Source organism: Myotis davidii, unplaced genomic scaffold (genome assembly GCF_000327345.1).
Source record: "Myotis davidii unplaced genomic scaffold, ASM32734v1 scaffold309, whole genome shotgun sequence".
Lineage (NCBI taxonomy): Eukaryota > Metazoa > Chordata > Mammalia > Chiroptera > Vespertilionidae > Myotis > Myotis davidii.
In genome coordinates, this window is record NW_006383013.1 from 1,390,895 (window position 1) to 1,413,358 (window position 22,464).

Below are 22,464 nucleotides of genomic sequence, written 5' to 3' on the forward strand. Positions count from 1 at the left end.
TGCAGTATGCAACAAGATAAAACAAAAGTGGAGACTCATGAGGTAAAAAATGGAGGGGTAACAGGTTGAAAATGTCACAATGACCAAAAGGCCTTTCAGGCAAATTGTGGGGAAACGCACAATTTCATCATGCTCCTCAGAACAGTGGGCAATTTAAAATTTATGAATTACTTATTTCTGGAATTTTCCATTTAATATTTTTGGACTGTGGCTGACTGTGGGTAACTAAAACCTCAGAAAGCAAAACAGCGGATAAAGGGGAACTACTGTAATGGTAATTTTGAATATGCCTCTTCAAACCACACAGACACCCTCCCTAGACTTGCCCTGAATTTGAGAATCACTACTCCAGAGACTGCTTTAAAAATTAATTCTTATCTTTTCCATTGAGTCAGAAAACTTTTGTCTCTTATTTTTGATTCTTTAGAAAATAATAAAAATTCCTCATACTAAAACAAAGAGGAGACTGAAAATTAGCATCAGTGGTGAATTTCATGACATCCTTGAAGGAGGTAAATGGTAATTACATGTAATAAGCCTGTACAGGATCAGTGATTTGGGAACAATAAATCTAAAAACTCTCCAGAGATGTGGCACATGGAAATATGATTTTCATAATGTTAATTTTCTTATGCCTATTTCAGTGGTAAGACAGAACCTGAATTCCATCACTTGATTCTTTGTAATCAATTTATTTATTGAGGTATAACGAACTATAAAATGTTAGACAGCTGGATACATTTTTCTGTATGCATACAAATGTAAAACTATCACCTGATCAAGATATAGACCATTCATCACCTTATAATCCAGCGGTTCTCAACCTGTGGGTTGCGACCCCTTTAGGGGTCGAATGACCCTTTCACAGGGGTCACCTAAGACCATCGGAAAACACATATATAATTACATATTGTTTTTGTGATTAATCACTATGCTTTAATTATGTTCAATTTGTAACAATGAAATTGGGGGTCACCACCACATGAGGAACTGTATTCAAGGGTCGTGGCATTAGGAAGGTTGAGAACCACTGTTTATAATCTCTCTTCCACCCCTTCTGTTAATACCCATTACCCTCCTCCTAGAAGTAACCACTGTTTTAGCTTCTGCCATCATCAGTTAATTCACCTGTTCTTAAACTTCACATAATTGGAATTATATAGTATGGACTCTTTTGTGGCTGGCTTCTTTTGCCAAACATGTCTGTGAGATCGTCACTTTATTCTTAAGTCAAATTCCATGGTCACTAACCAATAACACCATTCACAAAGAGATTCTGACAATGTGGCTCAGACACTAGAGGAGATACTCACTTCATGGTTGATGATGCCAGACATACACTGATTCAGACCCAGTTTGTTGAATTCATTGAGTCCACAGGCCAGCACTTTGCCTGACTGGGTCAGCAGAAATGTCCCATCACAGCCACATTGAACAGCAACAATAATCAAGGCCTTCGGAACATCCACCTGCAAGGGGGAAAAAGAAATCCCTCAAATGCAGCTTGTATTAGGAAAAAACCCTGAGAGTCTTTCCAAAAAATGTCCTACATTTAACAGAATGACTACAGGGAAGTAAAGATTGATCTACGTTCTTCAAGTCTGCACAGCAGCTGAGAGGCTACTGTTTTCAACAAGAAGCTCAGGTTTTATAATAAAGTAAAAGGCAGTTCCAGGTCAGCTAAACAGACAGCCCCTGTCAAAGCTTGTTTTCCGGACAATCCTCTTTAGGAAAACTTCTCAGAAAAATTGGGAAAGGAGAGACTTCGCTCATTGCCGATGCTGCCCTCTGAGAAAGCAAGCTCAGGACAGTTATAAAAGAAACTCAGTAGCCCTGTGGGGTCCCAGGCTGGTTATGTTATAAATGAGGAGACAGAGTACTGAGGTACCAGCTAGGACTTCCGAATGCTCACATCCCTCTGCAGCTAACCAGATAGGGCTGGAGAAGGAGGTGGGGAAAGGGGGGTGGGGGAGCACCTGATGGATGTCTTTGAAACCTGAAAACTCAAACCTCAAAGTTCCGACTACAGCCTTTTCAGAAGAGGAGCAGTCGATAATCCCACTGAGTATGGCCCCACAAATATATGTTAATTTTTTAAGTGTAAATAAACACTTGCAGTGAATGGGATAGTGGATTACAGCCAACCTTCGAATGGGCAAGCCTGTGCCCTAGAGTGGGTGTGAGAGGTGACCGTGCTCCTCCCTCAGCTGGTTACAGTTCCTGTGCAAGCTCTTCAAGTGCCAGCTCTTGCAGTGATGGGAGTAATTAGATATTATGTTTTATACAATGTGAGCCCTAAATACAAAAACTAGTTCAACTAGGGAAATAGGAGGGAGAAGGATTGTGTTGGGCTCAAAGACAGTATGCTGTTTTCCAATATCTTTCCAAGGAGTTTTCCAGGGTATATTTAGCTCAATGTGACTTTTTCACTGTACAAGCTAATTTTAGCTCTCATCCCGAGAAAGATGTGACTCCACAGTGTCTACAGAGGCTGTATCCTCTTTGTTAATTTTTTATGATTTAGTCAGATGACAAGACCACACAGTGCTAAATCTGGAATCCTGGATTGTCAGCGTCCCAGATAGGAAATATTTCAGAAATAAACACCTTGATATGAGGAGTCAGAGAAAGAGGACATAGTAATGCAGTCTGTGTGACCTAGATAGACTTTAGGAAGCAGCTGCTTCTGATTTTACCTTTTGTGGTGTATAATAATCCTCTTCCGAATCCAAACCCAGTCGTCCTGAGACACACGTAAGAAAGAAAATCATTAAAATGAGGGCATCCTCCCATGGACACAGACAAGGGGGTGGTGAGGACCTGGGGCGGGGGTGGGTTGGAGGGGGTCAATGGGGGGAAAAAGGGGACATATATAATACTTTCAATAATAAAGAATTATTTTTTAAAAATGAGGGCCTCCTTCCCAATGAAAATGTCCCGTAAGATTCTCCTTTACTGAATTAACACTTCTCAAGTAGAGGCTACAAGATGTGTTTATGCACACAAGCCTGAAAGCAGGTAGTGTGCCTGGGAGTAAGTGGACAGAGACAGGGCTACACCTACCATATTCACCACAACCCCAAGAATAGACTTCTTTGTTTCGTGTCAAAACCACCACATGATTATCTCCACAGGAGACCTGCTCCACTGGATTGTTCAGGAAGAAGTTCAGCTGAATGGGCTCTAGTACTTCGGGGCCAGCGACCTTGTCCACCCCCATGCAGCCATAATAATCAGATCCAAAGGCATAGAGCTGACCCTCATCTGTAAAGGGAAGGAAAGCACAACTCATCAAAAGAATGACTTATTTCGTCCAATCAGGAAGCTGGGCAGGACTAAAATGAGGACTACCCCAGCCAATGAGCTCACATGAGATTATTACATCAGAGAAATCTGAATGATAGGCTGTGCAAGTCTAAAGTTGTTTGTATTTATAGGATCACTTGTACTGTTACAAAAACAGTTTTAAAAAGCAGTAGTATCCTCATGTTAAAGGCTTACATTTTTACTGGAGTCATCTCTATTTTATAGAGAAAAAGAGAAGTACTAACAAATCATAAAATGAGTACTGACAAGGCCAAATTTAATTTTAGCTCTTAATTCTTGATTTAGTGTTATCCACACCTGACTAGGGGTGAAGTTATTTTTCTCCATACCTGGGACATGCCACATCCCACCTCTTCTTTCTTACCCACCTGCTTTCTCCTTGCTCATCACCCCCCTTAATGTTATAGCAAATTGAGCATGTTGTTATTGTGTATATCTGCTCATTGTCTTTGGTTCTGTGAATACTGTCTTTTGTTATAAAATCCCAACTAAAACTGCACAGTATAATACCCCACATTAAATACACTTGGATGCTTTCTGCTGATGGCTTACCTGTCACACAGACAGTGAAATCATCACCACATGACACCTGATGAATAGCTTTGCCTTGCAACTTTTCCACATGCTTGGGCTGTCGGTAGGAGGCTTTGTCTCCATGGCCCAGCTGACCATGGAGTTTAGTACCCCCTTGCATGTTCTGTGAAATGAAGAGGTCTTGTGAAGTTTTAACTTTTCATGCCAAAAAGCTAATCTTCAATATAACTTTTTATAAAGAAAAACAATAGGAAAAATATCAGCTGGAAATTTAGAAATGAAAAAAAAATGGATAAGGAGATTAAACTGTTATTTATTTATCTATTAGATTAAACCTTTTAATTGTAGGTAGTAAAAAGCTCCTGCCAGCAGGTAAAAATTTAAAAGTATCCAAATTGATATCCACCAGGTCTTAAAAGGACACAGTTCCAATTCTGCCTTTTTCTTTTAATTCTAAGGTGAACCATATATTTAACTAGAGACCCGGTGCACGACATTCATGTACTGGGGGTGGGGAGGGGTGGGGGGGTGTCCCTCAGCCAAGCCTGCACCCTTTTGCAGTCTGGGACACCTGGGGGGATGTCCGACTGCCAGCTTAGGCCTGCTCCCCAGGGGAGCAGCTCCTGCCACCGCTGCTGCGCTTGCCAGCCATGAGCCTGGCTTCTGGCTGAGTGGTGCTCCCCCTGTGGGAGCACACTGACCACCAGGGGGCAGCTCCTGCATTGTGCGTCTGCCCCCTGGTGGTCAGTGCACATCATAGTGACCGGTCATTCCGCCATTCAGTCGATTTGCATGTTAGGGTTTTATTATATAGAATTATGGATGATGATAAAAAAATTCTTTTATATAGTCTAATTTATTTTCTACTGGAGTACATTCTTTTGGATAGACTCACTAGAAGTTTTACAAATTTGGTCACAGTTTCCCTGAAATATGCAAGAGTTATAAAGAATCTGGCTACATCAAAAAGGCTGCTATACAGCATAAAGAATAATCCTAAATGACTTTCCAATATTTTAATAGAGATAAGTAATTCTTTTCATTCAATAATTCAACTCTAAATTCACATAAATTTTTTATTTTTATATTTCTAGAGAGAAAGGAAGGGAGAGGGAGAGAGAGAAATAGCAATGTGAGAGTGAAGCATCCATCAGCTGCCTCCTGCACGCTTCCTACCAGGCATTAAGCCTGCAACCCAGGCATGTGCCGTGACAGGGAATTGAACTGGCAACCTTTCGCTGCCCAACCAACTGAGCCACACCAGCCAGGACAAGACTTTACATAAATGTTTTTTTTAAGGCACTAATTTCACTCTACTTTTGGCAGCACACACAGGGGCTAATTCTTTCAGGGATAGTGTTTTATGAAATAGCAAGTTACCACTCTATAATAGATGCCATATCATTCATTCTTTCTTTCTACCCATCAATAGTTGAGTTTCTCTATTATGTCACCCATTTAAAGCCTGTCCTCCCAAAGCCTACAGAAAATTACCAGAAAAAATTGGCCTCTCTCAGGAAGAGGAGGAAGAGTGAGAACCAAGGGCCTAAGACAAGATCAGGTAAAGGAAAAGCAGTCTAAAACGAGCCTGAGAAGGCATAGCTGAAGAAACAGGAGGAAAGCAAAGGGAACATGCTCTCATGGAAGCCAAGGGAAGACAAAGCTTCAAGAAGAGAGTGGTCAACTTCAACTGTATCACATACTGCTGGGAGATCAAGCAAGGACTTGCTTACAAAAAGCACCTGTTTTATTTTCACAATTTATAAGTCACTTTGTTAAGAGTAGTTTCAATCAAATGACAGAGCTGAAAGTTGCATTGTTGGTGAATGAGGAACGAGTGGGAGATAAAGAAATAACAATAGAGGTGATCTGTTCAAGAAGGTGAGAGATAGGATGGAACCTAGAGGGGAACAAAGGAAAATCCTACATAAGATATACCTAGCCATCTTCAATCACTGATGGAGGTCTTGGAATTTTCCTGCCACAGCACACCGCTTCATTTGTTTACAAAGCTATTTCACAGATACTAGTTGCTCTGAATCTCACCGTAATAGAATAGGGTAATTAAGTGACTTTCTTAAATGAGAGTCCAGTTTCCTAAGTCCAAACCTAGAGCTCTTAAAAAAAAATTCAGAGAGGTAGGGAAAAGGAGAGATAAAAACATCAATGATGAGAGGGAATCATTGATTGGCTGCCTCCTGTACACTGCACACTGGGGACTGAGCCCATAACCCAGACAAGTGCCCTAACCAGGAATCAAACTGTGACCTCATGGTTCATGCCAGCCAGGCCAAACCTCTGGCTCTTTTAATTCTTTCTCTCTCTCTTTCTCTCACTCATTCATTTATTAAAAAAAAAAAAAAAATTTACAAGAGACCTAATATGTTCCAGGCTTTGGGCATATATCAGTGAACTCTAAAAAGACAAAATCAATGTTCTTTATATTCCATCAGCCCATGCTGCTACTCCTGCAGCACATGTTCAACTTAGACATCTGGGTCCAGTAAACAATTATGCTTACAACACTATTCTTAAGTACTGAGCTTTCACTTACCACCCAGGTGTACAGTTCCTTCTCCACTGTGACCACAGCAAAGTGGGTGTTCCCTGCACACACCTGCCGAGCACTACAGCCACTCCTGATGACATCCAGTTTTTGGGGAGTGGATTTTCCACCACCCCAAACATAGACTTCACTGGTTCGTGATGTTACCACAGCAATGGGTGCTTCGCTCACAGTGCTTGACCTGCCAACAACCCCAGAACAAAGGCACATTTAACATAAAAACTGTATCATAGAAAAATGCTTCCAGTCTGTTCGCTGAGAAGAACTGCCAATTATGGTATGAGAAAGTATGTTCTTTCTTGACAACCTATTTTAACCTTCTATCATTGCAGGCTTTGCAATTCCTGCCTCAGGGCTTCATCACAGCTCGGCCAGATCAGATTCCAGTCTGATCCAGAACACCTACACTTTTCAACTTTTCAACATTCATCATGGTAATGATGTCCACTTTAGCATGAGGGTGAAATTATAGCTTTCCTTTTCTCAGAAATGACTATCTGACATTTAAGCAGATGTTGGCTTCTGAAAGGAGGCCAAAGGCTAATTACTGGTATCAAACAATGCACAGACCCAACAAAGAAAGACACCCTGGTGGTAATTTAAGATATATTACTTTTCAAGAGTCTCTTGAACATTTACCTTGGTCTCTTTGTAGGTGCATTAAGCAGTGTGACTTTTTCTTCCATCTCTCTACCAAAAGAAAAGCAAAGATACATGAGCACCAGTGTCTCTTTAATATATTTCACAGATTTAATCCTCTATAAATTGTATGTGTCCTACAACATTATAGTACTTTTAGGAAAGAACCCTGATACAACTCAGTTATATAGGCCTGGCTTTAGACAATTCATTAAATACAAGGGGGCAGCAGTTTGGGGTCATTTGTTTTCTATCTCTGAGAAATGTTCCAGGCTGGAACAGAGAACCTTGAGACCTCTGATACACATTTTTAAGTACCTGGCAACATCTCCATCTAGTGTGCCCACTGACTCCTCAAACTCAACATCTCTAAATCTCAGCTCATTATCTCTCTCCCATACAGCTTTTCTTTCTGGCTTTCCTATTTCTAAAACTGCTAACCCCATTCTCCTAGTCAACAAGTTCTATAGATTCTACCTATACGATGTCCTCTATACTCACCCCTCTATTCCAGTCTCACCACCTTAGTTCTAGGCATCTTTACTTCCCACCTGGAATATGATAGCACTTCCTAATTGGTCTCACCACAGCTCCAATCCACTTTACCCAGCCTATACTGATGTAACACTGACATTATTACTGTTAAGTAATTCTTAGGCTGCCTCTCATCACATGAACTGTCCTCTCATACACATCCAATACTTCTGTACTTATCTTGAACTAAGCACAAATTCCTTTGTCTGGCACTCAAAATTTTCTACCTACCTTTCCAGCCTTCCTTCCCTTTATTTACTGCCCATGTTTTAGCTCAGGGTTCTCATTCTGATTAAATTGATTATAGCTGAATTCCTGGGATGGTCTTAGGCATCAATATTTTTTGAGAGCTTCGGAAATGTTGCTCTTGAGAGCCCTGTGAGTATAACCACCACTAATCTAGCCAAACAGGACTTAGGGTTTCCTGAATACTTCCCACAACTTCCTGTGTCTGTGATTCATCTGGAAAGCTCTTTGGCTTACATTTTTCCATCAAAGTACAAAGTTTTATACAATATATGTATGTAAATCTACAATTATCTCAATAAAAATTGCAATTAAAAATTATAAATAGAAATAATAAGAGATTAAAATAGTGCTAATACTATTGGGAAATAAATCAGATAAAAAATTTAAATATTAAGCAGCCCCAAAGAGTGACAATGCTTGAATATACACAGAACATAAATGTAAGGTCACACTGCTGCACCTGGAGTATCACACATAATTCTAGGCACTAAAACACTGTTTTGGAAAAGAAGCATAAAAGATTAATTAAATGACATAACAGAATAAAGGCACTGACCAAACAGAAAACATTTGTGGAATTAGGGATGTACTTAATGTATCTAAAGGGTAAGCTTGAAAAAGAGCATAGTAAATGCCTGAATATTGGGGAGATACAGAAACAAAGAGCTGGTAGGGGAGAAAAAAGGGTAGTAAGGCAAAATAATATAATAGGATGAAATACAGACTAGAACATTTAAGAAGGATAAAGAATACCTCTTCCTTTAAGTAAGGGTTTGAAGCCTCCTGCAGGAGGTGAGGCATAAAGGCCCTCTTTCTTATCACTAGAGCCCTCTAATAGAATAGATCTCAGCAAACAACCTGTTAGGAATCAATCAAGCTTGACTTTAGGAAATGGGCAAAAGGTATCCTCCAGCCGAAACCGGTTTGGCTCAGTGGATAGAGCGTCGGCCTGCGGACTGAAGGGTCCCAGGTTCGATTCCGGTCGGGGGCATGTACCTGGGTTGCGGGCACATCCCCAGTGGGGAGTGTGCAGGAGGCGGTTGATCGATGTTTCTCTCTCATCGATGTTTCTAACTATCTCTCTCCCTTCCTCTCTGTAAAAAATCAATAAAATATATTTAAAAAAAAAAAAAGGTATCCTCCAGCTCTAACCTACCATCTAAAGGAATGTACTTAAAAAAAAAGGGTCAGGTCCAAATCCAAGCTCCTGTCCAACAATTATTGAGCACCTTTAAACCTCACCCTACCTCACTTTATGGGGGAGAAAAGTAAGGAACAGAGATGTTATATAACTTGACAAATATAATGACAGAACTCAGATACAAACCTAAGGATGTCTTCCCTTAATTACTAAACTCTAACGCTTAACTCTAGATTAAAACTCATAGATGGGTGGGGGGTCCTAGGGTCTCACCAGTGTAAATTTAGAACAAAATAGCACAGGCTAAGGAGGTAAAAGTCAGGAGCTACCCCCAAATAATGAAGGCAGAGATGTTGGTAATAAATAGCACCAGAGCGGCTAAGTCAGGAAACACCACCACCCTCTTTGTGGTATTCTGATCAGATCACTAACAGTCAATCACCTACGGAAAGACAACAGAGTGACTTTTTTTGTACTTTACCTCCTACGTTTCCTGAGAAGGGGGCGATCTAGCAGTTCATCTGCAGTGGGTCTCTGCTCAGGATCCTACAAAGTACAAAAGGGAATGGGCAAAATGGGATCTAAAGAGGCTTTTTATTTCCTTTTAGAAGGTTATTGGTTAATTATTCAAAGACCACTGTATATTATCCTTTGGTTTTAAAAAACATAATTTATTATGTCACACTCCATACTTCATGTTTATCTCATTAACATCAACACTGGTATATGAGTGAAAATGAGACTTCCTCACTTAAATTTCAATATATTTAGAACATAAGAATCTTGAGTGCTTGTTACAAATAAAGATTTCTGGGCTTTATCCATAGAGATTCTGATCCAGTTGGTCTGGGTTGGGGCCCAGGAATCTTCACATTTTGCTTGTAAATGCTCCCCCCATGTCTGTGGTTCATGAACCACACTTTGAATAATACTGACCCAGAGCGACACTGAAAGACAAACTGTGAGATACTAGAACTATATATATTCTGTACGTTAGGAACTCTAAATTACCTCTGACTATACTTTTATAAAAGCAAGTTACAAAAATCCTGATCATAAAAATGGAGCACTACCTTGGCCAGGTTGCTTAGTTGGTTAGAGCATTGTCCCATACACCAAAAGGTTGTAGGTTCGATCCCTGGTTGGGGCACGTACAAGAGGCAACTGATGGATGTTTCTCTCTCACATTGATGTTCCTCTTTCTTTCTCTCTCTCTCAAAAACATATCCTCAGATGAGGATTAAAAAAAAAAAAGAATAAGGAAATCCCTTTAAAAAAAAAGGGAGCACAATTTCATAAAGTAATAAAGAACAAAGCAGAACAAAATACGAATTTGTTGGCTGAAGCACACAATTATCAGTAATTTCCCATGCCTATCCTTCTGGGTCTAGCTACAAATACATCCTACCTGGGAAAGAAGATGTGGTTTTGTGCAGGTTCACCTATGTCATACCTCAAACACTAAAGCTAGGGGAAAAATACTAAACTGAAATCACTATGTAAGTCACACTTACCTGGTCAAGGCATGCATGGACCATCTGGATCAGTTCCAAAGAGTACTGACTAGAATCAACTTCCATGGCCCGGATTCCTTGTACAATCTTCACACACAAGTTGAGTGGATTCTATAAGAAATGATGACTGCATTGTTCTTGGTTTTATAAAGACGGCATTACAAAATGCCAGCAGGGACTCTGAGAGGTCTGTGCCTATTATTTAAAGGAGGGGCAACAGTTTTGCATTAGGTCTGACTTCTTTTCATAGCTATTGCTAGGCATCAACAAGAAATGGTTAGGGATGCACTGCTGCTATCAGATGGAATGAAGCCAACTGGCCAACATGGAGATATGACTATGTGGCCAATAGCATTAATATTCAGACTGTATTATAAACTGACCCTTCAATTAAATCCCCTGAAAAAGGAAAGCAAGGCTAGCTATGCTTCATGGCTTTAAATTCCTTTGCCAATTAATTTGCCTCCTAATTTATATGTCCTAATAATGGGTATACAGGTAATAGTACGCTCTAACAGACAAGGTGGTGAATGATAATAATAAGCTGATAATTATAATATTACTATTATAATATCATCACCACATTTATAGAGACCAGTATGTCCTAGGCAGGCATGCTATGTATCTGATCTTTCTTAACCCTTGCAAACACTACACAAGGAGGTTATTGTCCTTACCAATTCGGAGATGTCACTTTCCCAAGACTACAGACAGTAAAAAATAGAGCCACAATTCCAAACAAAGTCTATCTGACTCCAAAACTCATTTTCCTTCCACTATAATATCTAGAATTAGATGATACACCAGAATAAGCTTCAGAATTTAAAAAAATAAATAGGTCACGTGAAAAGCCAATGAATTTGCATCAACTAACACTTGCATTTTTCATATACACTAACCAGAGCATTTCTGTGAGAGGAATATATATTTTTTATTTGTTACAGATAATAGAATAGAGGATCAAAGAGATGAAGTGATTTGCCTAAGTTCTCACACCTGGTTTGTAAAAGTGATTAGATGTGAACTCACTTTTGTTACTCAAACTGTGGTCCATAGACAAGTAGCATCAGTAGCATCTGGAAGCTGTCAGCCCTGCCCCAGACTTACTCAAACGGTCTGCATTTTAACAAGATGCCCAGGTGATTTCCTATGTTCTCATGTGTATTAACATTTGAGAAGCACTGGTTTGCAATGGGCTTTACTTAAGAAGAAAAAAAACCTTAAAGAGAACTGTTATCCATAAGATGATAACAATCTTTAATAAGAGCCAGTGAATAATTTTTCATAAAAAAGATCGAAACACTTTAATGAGTATTATATAATTTGCCTTAGCTTTTTAAAAAAAATGTACTGAAGCATAAGAAATGAAATGGCTTATCTAAACTGTAGCATTACATAGTCGATCCTCAAGCCAGTTTTGAAATTATAGTTAACAAATTCAAGCACAGCATTCGATCTATTTGATGATTATTCAATGGGGAATTCAAATTGGAGATAAATCTGGTCTACAGTATTCTAACAATACACTACTAAGCCCGTGCCAGGATACTAGTTGTTATTTTTGCCTACAGTTGATTTCTGTTCTAAAAATCAGAAGCTCAGCCCTAACCAGTTTGGCTCAGTGGATAGAGTATCGGCCTTCGGACTGAAGGGTCGAGGGCTTGATTCTGGTCAAGTGCATGTACCTCAGTTGCAGGCTCAAACCCTCGCCCCTTGTCAGAGTGCAGGTGGGAGGCAACCAATCGATGTGGTTCTCTCACATTGCTGTCTCCTCCCCTCCCTTCCACTCTCTAAAAAAATCAATGGAAGAATATCCTCGGGTGAGGATTAACAAAAAAAGCTCAGGGATAAATGAAGTTGATTATCTCAATCAAGTGGTACCATTTGCAAGGACAATGTGGAGATAGTACATCAACTTACTGTAGCATCAAATGTTCTCTTTAGCGTAAGCAGTTCAAAGATGACGCAGCCTACTGCCCAGATATCAGACTTGAAATTGTATTTTACTCCTTGGCAGAGCTCTGGAGACATGTAATATGGAGTTCCGACAAGCTGAACAACAAAGAAAACAATCAAATAATAGTTTCTTTTCTGGGGTAACCATATTAATATTTCAACAACTAAATTAAATTTCCTAGGAACTAGTGATAACAACCATACAACATTCATCAGCATATCCCATTATGGTTTTTGTGAGATGATGTCATTATGCGGAGAAATCTTATTCACATCAAATCTCTTGAGCCAATTATAAAGGAATAATCTCTGTGGTAAAGGCACTGTGGTAATTTGGGAGCCACAACAGCTCTGTGATTTCTGGATCATAGAGGCTTGTAGGCATTCAAGGCCCACTAAGATTTCATACAGATAAAGACATACTTAGTAAAAGCTCACCAAGCGGGGAGGAAGCTGGCAGTGGGGAGAAGGTAAATGAGTAAAGAGGTAAAAGTTGTGACTGAAATGCATAGCAATGAAGTTTTTTTGAAAATAAAAATGTCCTGAATAAAGGTCATGTCTTTCCCAAGATGAGAGACAATGAGTGCCCTATCTTTAATCAGCAAAGCAAAGAAATTTTCAGATGGCTCACACAGCATTTACAATGTTCTTATCATTCCTTCTTTGCATTAACTGGCTAAGAAAAATCAAATCTTGGTTTTATCAGATTATTCTTGATGCAAAAAAATCTAAAGACATGATTGCTTCCAGAAGCTCAATACGGCACCACTATACAAGCAGACCGAATCCCTGAAGCAGAGAATTCCAACCCTGGCTATCAGCATCCTTGGATGTCTCTATATTGCTTGCAGGCATATCGCAACATTATCAAAAAATATCATCAGAGCAAGATTAATTTTTATTTTATTTTTTTTTAAAAAATATTTTATTGATTACAGAAAGGAAGGGAGAGGGATAGAGAGTTAGAAACATCGATGAGAGAGAAACATCGATCAGCCGCCTCCTGCACGCCCCCCCACCTGGGGATGTGCCCGCAACCAAGGTACACGCCCTGACCGGAAGGAATCGAACCTGGGACCCTTGAGTCCACAGGCCGACGCTCTAGCCACTGAGCCAAACCAGTTAGGGCAAGATTAATTTTTATTAAACTTACATTTTCAAGTTCTTTTTAGGACAGAGCATTGTGAAACCAGTAGAGTAATAATTGGGTTCTATAATTCCTTAAAGGATGAGATCACTGTCCTTAAAGGTCAACTTATGCTTTACTAATGGTCTTTCTTAAGATCAGGTGAGAAGGGAACCCTGCAGTTCAGACTGTGTACAATATTAAAGATCAAATTGTTCTCTGGGCATCAGCCTTTTTTGTAATATATGGCTTCTGAACCAGAAAAATTCAAAGGAAACACAAAAAGAGATGTGTAACATCATAAGCTCAAATGTTAAGAGATAAAGTGAAATCTATTAAAGATCCTAGGCTGGAAAAAGCGGTAAAGTATTTTGTGGTTTTTTAGAAAAGTCTCTAGTAAGCATCAGAAAGGGATTTGAGGTCACACAGACAATGCAGACAATAGCTCTTGAAAGAACACCTGAGCATGTAAATGCCTGTTAGTGAGCCCAGGAAAAAGACTCCTGCAGATTTGTTTTAAAAGTATGGAGAATCTGCAAGACTACTGAGAAAAGGATGCAGGTTTAAGGGGAATAGTTACATCTCATGGTGCTAGAAAGGAAAAGGAAAAAAGTAAGACAAGGCAACATGCGCTTACCGTCTCAGCCATGGAATATTCAGAATTAAGTTTCTTTGCTAGGCCATAATCTCCAAGTTTTATCAGGTTTGCCTTGGTCAGAAAAATATTTAATGTCTTTATATCTCTGGGGAAAAAAAAGAAAGATGCTGGATAGCAAGGCCCTATAGTTGATTGTTTTAATCTCATCTACCACACCCAGGATTAGAGAATAAAAATGAGTGTGTCACCATTGCTCAGACTGTTATGAATCCAAACGGCCATCACTTTCACACTGAAAAGGGGACTTGGTAGAGTGAAGTAGAAAATTAAACTTCATCCTCCAGGGCTTCATGGCACAGGGATGCCTCCCATACCACTAAAGCCAATAAGAAAAGCTGAGAGGGTAAGAAAAAAATCGTGTCCCAGGTAATTATAATTCCTACAAGGTATACTACTTCTTCAATTACCATGTATGCTTTGAATGAAGTAATATCAAGGCAATTTTAACACTTGGTTGGTGCCAAAGTTTCAAATCTGTTAAGGCAAGAGAAGAGGCTGCCTATCCCCGTAGTAACATGACTAGGCTGTGTAGAGCACCTAAATAAAATCACTGGCTATTTTTCTAAAGAAGAATTGACCACATGTTAAACAAACTGTACCTGGTTTACATTCTAGCTTCCTTTACTGAAAAATGCAAAAAAAGCAGAACAATATTCTTTGTAATTTTTGAAAAGAAAATGATATGCAGTAGTCATTCAATAGCTATCAAGAGTATAAGTCAACAATTAATAAACCAACAAAAAAGAAATACTGGTGTAGATACACTAGTCTCTGGCAATGGTTAATGACTCAAGGAGGATATAATGACTTTGACAATAAAGATAAATTTTAAAAAACAGGACATAATGATGTGGCAATGTTCATAATGGCTCTCTCCTATAGCTAGAAATGAACAGAAAACTGTTCCTCCACCCAACGATCTAGTATAAGTGTACAATTAATTATACAAAATAAATAGGCTTTTTACTCAAATTAAAAGAATTATAGAATTAAAAACAATGGCCAATTATTGTTCAGAGAAAACATTTACTGTGAATTCCAACCAATCTAATACCACTTCTCATAGTGGCTTCTAGACTTTACTGATGAATTAATGAAAGGAACCCTAAAAGCTCTCTTAAAAAATGACTGAGCAGTACTTAGCTATTAAGGAAATTCTTCCTATATCACAGACATGGTTTAATTTCAGTAAGAAAATATAACACCCTTCGTTATTCACTTTCGTTTCTAAAATATGTCAGTGTGCCCTGGCTGGGTAGCTCAGTTGGTTAGAAGCACTGTCCTGAAACACCAAGGTTGAGGGTTTGATTCCCAGTCAGGGCACGTACAAGAATCAACCACTGAAATAAGTAGAATAACAAATCGATGTCTCTCTCTCTCCCATATCCCTCTAAAATCAATAAATAAAGATTTAAAAATATACAGATGTAAAAGCCCTGCCTGCTTAATCAAGTACTGATGGGAGGCACCCAAGGTAGGGGTTGGATTGGTGGGGAGGAATCAATCCCATATTCTTTCACTCATTACCTATGAAGGATTCCAGCTTTATGGATACAGCTCACTGCTGAAACAATCTGAAACAGGTACCACACCACCATCTGCAGAGAAAAAATAAATTATATTTGGACTGGAAACAAACAAAAATTCGATTTAAATACTCTTTCTCAAACAAATAAAATGAAGGAAGCTGCAACCAGAAGTTACGATTTAACATGACTTGACATCTCTTGCTTGTGGGTTGAACAGGCAAAGAAAGAAAAGTGGTAAGGGGTAAAAAGAAAAAGCAGGTCATCATAAAGTAGTTCCAATGTCAGTATCAGGTATAGTATGGTGAAGCAGACGTGTGAAAAGAAATCTGGGAAGAATGCAAAGGTATAGAAAACTGGGCATACCAGTATGCAGTAACAGAACCGGAAAAGAAAGCCCATAGAGAATCATGATGTGGAGGTAAACCATTTAGGAAGCAGCTATAGACAGCTTCCTTGTTAGAGGTTTCCTTTCTCATGAATGTCAACCAGAGCCTGGAAGAAGTGTGAACAAAAGGAAAAAAAATACTCTTCATTGTTGGAAGAGTTAATACAGAACCAGAATACAACACATTACAATTCTAGCTTCCTACCATAGAAATATGAATTACCTCTTCCTCAAACAACTTGTCCTTCTGACGAAGGATTTTGTCATACAGGTTTCCTCCTGCAATTAAACAAGAGACAGGTTTGAATTGCTTAATAGAGATCAAAGCTTGGTTCCTGTATCTACTAGGATTTTCACAGGTAACACAAATGAAGGATTCTGCTTCCTCTCCCAAGGAAATCCCTCCTTCCCTCTTGACTTTTCCATCTCTCAAGTACTGTATCAAAATATTCTTCAGAGATTCCCCTCTCTAATGGAAGAGGCTCAATACAAAAACAGGAAGTAAGACATTTTGAAAAGAGAGTAAAAACCATTCCTATAGTACCCCAATTAGTGACAATACCTTGAATGTCTTCAAAATCAGGTGATTTTCTTTTCTAGAACTTCTTTTAAAAGAATCTGCAACATTTTTGTAACATCTCTCTCAGTATGACTATGAGAACATTTGGGTTACACCAGTGATAAAATGTTTTGTATTTACAGGTATATATAAACTTCCTTTTCTTTCCACTGAAAATATTTTCCAAAGTTTAGGGAATACCCTAGACCAGCAATTTTCAACCAGTGTGGAGCGGTACCCTGATGTGCCACAGAGGCACACTGGTGTGCTGCAAGAACTTCTAAAACATGCATTACCTGACTATTTAGTCAGGGGCACTAACCTCTTTTCCCTTAGGTTGTCAAATAAAAAAATGACAACAGCCAACACAACAGTATCTGGTGTTTGTGGATCGAAATTATACCTTATTTTTTGTCAGATCTGCAAAAAAATGTATTTTTTGGTGTGTCACAGAATTTTGTAATTAATTTATTTGTGCCATGAGATAAAAAAGAATGAAATCGTTTCCCTAGATTGTTTCTAATCATTACTCCCTTTACTAAATCATTACTGCAGAATAAGTCTGAATTTGCTTCTCCCTTTCTTTTATCAAGTAATCCTATATAATCAAGAGCTAATATGGTAATTAGATTGGACAGCAGAATGACCTTCTGGAATGACCTTCCAGAACAACCTTCTGGAACGACCAGTGGGTGGGGCTGAGGGGCCATGAAGCAGCCGGGGCTGCTAGGGCTGAGGCAGCCGGGGCTGCAAGGGCCGAGCCCCGTGCACGAATTTCGTGCATCGGGCCTCTAGTACAGACTATAAATGATCATGGGTCATTTTACTTCTACCTGCAACTATAACTTACACTTTAGCCCTGGCTAAGTTTCACAACTTTCTCTCCCTCCCTAACCCCCTAATTTAGTAACTAGAAGTTTCAATAAAGGTACCATTTGTTCTAGATCTCCTAACCACAAAGGAAGTTAACTACTTGAGGCTTCTGCTACTTCAGAAATCTCTATTATAATCTTGTGCATGTACGGTTGAACAGAACCAGGACAACCATGATATACAGGAGTCTAGATAAGAAAGTTAGAATCGAGGAGCTTTCTCTTAGAGATTTAAGTGAAGAATATGGGAGACCACTATAGCATGCAGCTCAGGAAAGGACTGGGGAGACTCTCTTATGTAATAAGGGTAATACTTAGTTCATTATAAATCAAACATTTGCTATATATCAAGTACAATGCTAGGGTCTTTACAGAGTCATTTAATACAATAACCCTAAGATGTATGTTATGAACTGTTATCAACAAACTTGTAAGCTGAGACACAGAAAAGTTAAGTTTCTTGTGCAAGGTTACAGAGCTAAAGTCATGAAGCTTGGGATGTGGGTTCAGAGTCTATTTTTTTAACAACTGGACCATACTGCTATCTTACAAGCAAAATGGTCCCAAGAAATCAGAGACCAGATAAATAAAGCCATGCTTTACTATATTATCATTTTCATTCAGTTATGACCTTTGGACCACTTTTTAATAGGATAGCTTTCACTGGAGTCAACATAAATCAGTTATCACTTGTAAGATTTCATTAAATATTTTACCAAGCCACAGTATGTCTCTAATGCCTAACTTATGTCATTTTGTGAGGAAAAAAAAAACCTTGAAAAATGAATGTAAAACCCAACTGAACACGTGATTTGAAGATGAAACTGTAATCACAAGGCAGAATTTGAGAATGCAGGGAAAAGTCCCTCCCTTTATTTTGTGCGTCACTTCAAAACGAATTCTCTAAACTCAAGAAACCCATTTAAAGTTCTGATCACTGTATGTCTTTTCTTTTTTAATCCACTTCAAGGTAAGAATGAACAGACTGTCTTGCTGAAGGAAGTCCCACTGAATTCTACCTTACCGTTACAATATTCCAGCTCAATCAGCAGGGTGGTGTTGTCCATGAAGTGATTGTAATAGGCAATAATGTTGTCATGCTGCAGCAGTGCCAGGATAACAATCTCATTCAAGGCATCCCGTCGTTCCTTCTCCGACAGTCGGGTCAAATCAACTTCCTTCCACACAACCAATGAATCATCCTACAACACAGCAACAGTTAATAGTGTTTTCCTCTTGCCTGGTAGCAAGTAAATCCACACATGGATCTGTAAACCTAGGAAAAAAACTTCCTAGATGGGAAGAGACTGACTGCTTCTATTTCTTCCTTTAAACAAAAATCATGAACAGACTTTCAAGGTTCCGCATACAATTGAGCATCATAATTTGCTGCAGGACCTTATTGCTACACTTAATTTGTATGATATCAATTCCATGTAAAAATATGGGATGGAAGAAATTTCAAAGATTCTGTTGAGTGACATATGACAGACTGTTAGTCATGATGAGCGCTGTAGTAGGGGCTAGAATATTAGAGAAATAGAGAACTGGAGAGTAGTTATCTATGGGTGACCAGTTTCTTGTAAAACGAAAATTAAACTTGCCTCTAATATTATCAATTTAGATTTCTCTTAGTGATTTTTATTTACTCTTTCTGGATAAGAAGTCATAGCTAAGCCCTTTGAGTTCATTTAACTCATACTGCCCATTTTGCAACTCTATCTCCTGTCACTTTTATGTATTACATGTTTTTCTCTATTCATGAAAACTTACCTGCAGCTCCCAATATCCTCTCTTTTATAATATCTCTAATTCTTTTCTGACACTGCTCCCCAGCCCAGGAACAACTCTGCCTAAACAACCCTCCCCAGACTTTAGCATGGCTCTGCTAGCCATTAAACCTTTTTGGGAAGGTCCTAATGAACCTTTTGCTATACATTTACTCAATGCAACCATTCTCTTAATTTTCAGAGGTCATACACTGAAATGATTTGTCCATTCTTTTCAAAGATACATACAACCTAAATGTTATTTGTTTACGAACTGGTCTTTCCATTGAAATAGAAGCTTCTTGAAGGAAAGAGCTGCTTCTAATTAAATCTTTGTAAATACACAGATCTAATAAATATTTGGTGATATGGATAATATTACATCGTTTTTGGGGAAGTGTAATCAAATTTAACTTAAAACAACCTCAGTAATTAAGTTCAACATGATGATAATGGAAAGGCATGGGGCAAAGAGGTATAGAACTTGGTTCAGCCGAAGATTTACTTCCAATTTAAGTGAGCCAGTCATTTAAATATACTTTTGGTTTCTTTAACTATAGATAGGTACACTAACGCTCATCTCCTTTCTCATATTGTGAGTACCAATAAGAAAACAGAATTCTGCCTGGCTGATGTGGTTCAGGGGTTGAGCATTCACCTGTGAGCCAGGAGGGTCAGGGTAGGATTCTTGTCAGGGCACACGCCCCCTTGGGCTCCATCCCCAGTAGGGGGCGTGCAGGAGGCAGCCGATCAATGATTCTCATCACTGATGTTTCTCTCTCCCTCGCCCTGAATCAATAAAAACATATCTTAAAAAAAAAAAAAGAAAGAAACTAGAACACTAACAGTAACTCTAACACCATACATTAATGTGAATTAGGGGGGAAAAGAACACGTAAAGACATTCTCCTGCAACCACCTCTCTCCCCCATCTTTCAGCCTTAAAACTAGGTTAGCGCGGAACACACACAACCACAGATGGATGACTCAGCTTCAGTAACCAGCAAGTTCCCATTCAACGCTTACCTATCTAAAGCTTAGGTTTTGAAGCTTTATTGATCAAAGTCAGTTTACGGTTAGTTTTTTGTAAAGTGGAGTCACCACTTCGGGGCTTTAGTTAGTACACATTGTGAACTTAGGGGGTCAGTGACCCACGGATCTCTTCGAAGAAAGCGTAGGGGTGCAAATGTGGATGGGGCGATTGTGTTCACCTTAGGTTCTCAAAGGAGTCCTCGTGCCCCCCAAAGTTAAGACTTAGTGGCTTAGGATACAACAAAAAAGGTATTACCCAGGCATAAAGCTGCTGGGTAAATACTGATGAAGAAGCCAACACACCCCGGCCTCCCAACCACCTTCAAGAAAAATCTCCAACTGAGTGTTCACATCGGAACTTACAGACACCGGCAAAGACATCGGAGCTGCCTCCGCCCCTCCCTGACCTCGGAGAGCCCCAAAGCGGGGGAGGAAGTGAAGTCTGGACAACGCCTCACACTCACACATCACTTCGGGTTTACACTTGGTAAAGCATCGTCGCTTAATTCTCAACATGACCTTTAAAGTTTATTCTAAAGGTGGTTCTGACTAACCCCATTTTACAGATGGGGAAACTAAGGCTACGAGGAGGTTCCAGGCCTTGCTCCGTCCCCGGGCTAAACAGAAACGACCAGCCGGGACGGCGGCGACCTAACCCATTCCCAGCGCGGGGCCGGCGGCGGGCAGGGGCCGGGCCGCTACCTCGGTGCGGCGGTACAGCGTGGCCTCCCCGAAGGCGTAGTTTGAGGTCATTGTTTTATTTGTAATTGGTTAAGGAATTAGAAGAATGCCAGAAGCTTTCCTGAGGATTTACATTTTCTTAAAGCAATTCACTCGTGCTTTTGGTTTTTAAAGTACAATGATTATCTGCTAACCACAACCAATTCAAAAGCCAGCCCGCGGCTCCGGCAGCCCCGCCACCCAGCGAGGTTCCATGGGAGCCCCTGCCTCCTGACCCGGAAGCAGTTGTGGGTGCTTCCGGCCCGGCGGCGTTTCCTCCGCCCTCCCTGGCCCGCTGCGCCCTGAATCAATAAAAACATATCTTAAAAAAAAAAAAAGAAAGAAACTAGAACACTAACAGTAACTCTAACACCATACATTAATGTGAATTAGGGGGGAAAAGAACACGTAAAGACATTCTCCTGCAACCACCTCTCTCCCCCATCTTTCAGCCTTAAAACTAGGTTAGCTTGGAACACACACAACCACAGATGGATGACTCAGCTTCAGTAACCAGCAAGTTCCCATTCAACGCTTACCTATCTAAAGCTTAGGTTTTGAAGCTTTATTGATCAAAGTCAGTTTACGGTTAGTTTTTTGTAAAGTGGAGTCACCACTTCGGGGCTTTAGTTAGTACACATTGTGAACTTAGGGGGTCAGTGACCCACGGATCTCTTCGAAGAAAGCGTAGGGGTGCAAATGTGGATGGGGCGATTGTGTTCACCTTAGGTTCTCAAAGGAGTCCTCGTGCCCCCCAAAGTTAAGACTTAGTGGCTTAGGATACAACAAAAAAGGTATTACCCAGGCATAAAGCTGCTGGGTAAATACTGATGAAGAAGCCAACACACCCCGGCCTCCCAACCACCTTCAAGAAAAATCTCCAACTGAGTGTTCACATCGGAACTTACAGACACCGGCAAAGACATCGGAGCTGCCTCCGCCCCTCCCTGACCTCGGAGAGCCCCAAAGCGGGGGAGGAAGTGAAGTCTGGACAACGCCTCACACTCACACATCACTTCGGGTTTACACTTGGTAAAGCATCGTCGCTTAATTCTCAACATGACCTTTAAAGTTTATTCTAAAGGTGGTTCTGACTAACCCCATTTTACAGATGGGGAAACTAAGGCTACGAGGAGGTTCCAGGCCTTGCTCCGTCCCCGGGCTAAACAGAAACGACCAGCCGGGACGGCGGCGACCTAACCCATTCCCAGCGCGGGGCCGGCGGCGGGCAGGGGCCGGGCCGCTACCTCGGTGCGGCGGTACAGCGTGGCCTCCCCGAAGGCGCCGCGGCCCAGGACGCGGATGGGGAAGTAGTGCAGCTCCTCCTGCTCCGCCGCGCCGCCCGCTCGCGGCC

At 40.2% G+C, this 22,464-nt stretch overlaps 1 protein-coding gene across 1 annotated transcript in view; it reads right to left on the bottom strand.

Annotated features, from left to right (window-relative positions):
• NEK9 (NIMA related kinase 9) overlaps positions 1–22,459 on the bottom strand; it is a gene marked incomplete at its 5' end in the record, with an annotated part of 38,941 nt that extends 16,482 nt beyond the window's left edge. Inside the window, 15 exon segments of the mRNA XM_015558003.1 lie at positions 510–538; positions 1,314–1,469; positions 2,697–2,743; positions 3,064–3,264; positions 3,880–4,024; positions 6,416–6,608; positions 7,067–7,117; positions 9,472–9,536; positions 10,505–10,615; positions 12,425–12,556; positions 14,224–14,329; positions 15,772–15,842; positions 16,382–16,437; positions 18,614–18,791; positions 22,358–22,459. Of these exon segments, the coding sequence (XP_015413489.1) occupies positions 510–538; positions 1,314–1,469; positions 2,697–2,743; positions 3,064–3,264; positions 3,880–4,024; positions 6,416–6,608; positions 7,067–7,117; positions 9,472–9,536; positions 10,505–10,615; positions 12,425–12,556; positions 14,224–14,329; positions 15,772–15,842; positions 16,382–16,437; positions 18,614–18,791; positions 22,358–22,459 (1,643 nt within the window).
• Between the last annotated feature and the right edge of the window lie 5 nt (positions 22,460–22,464).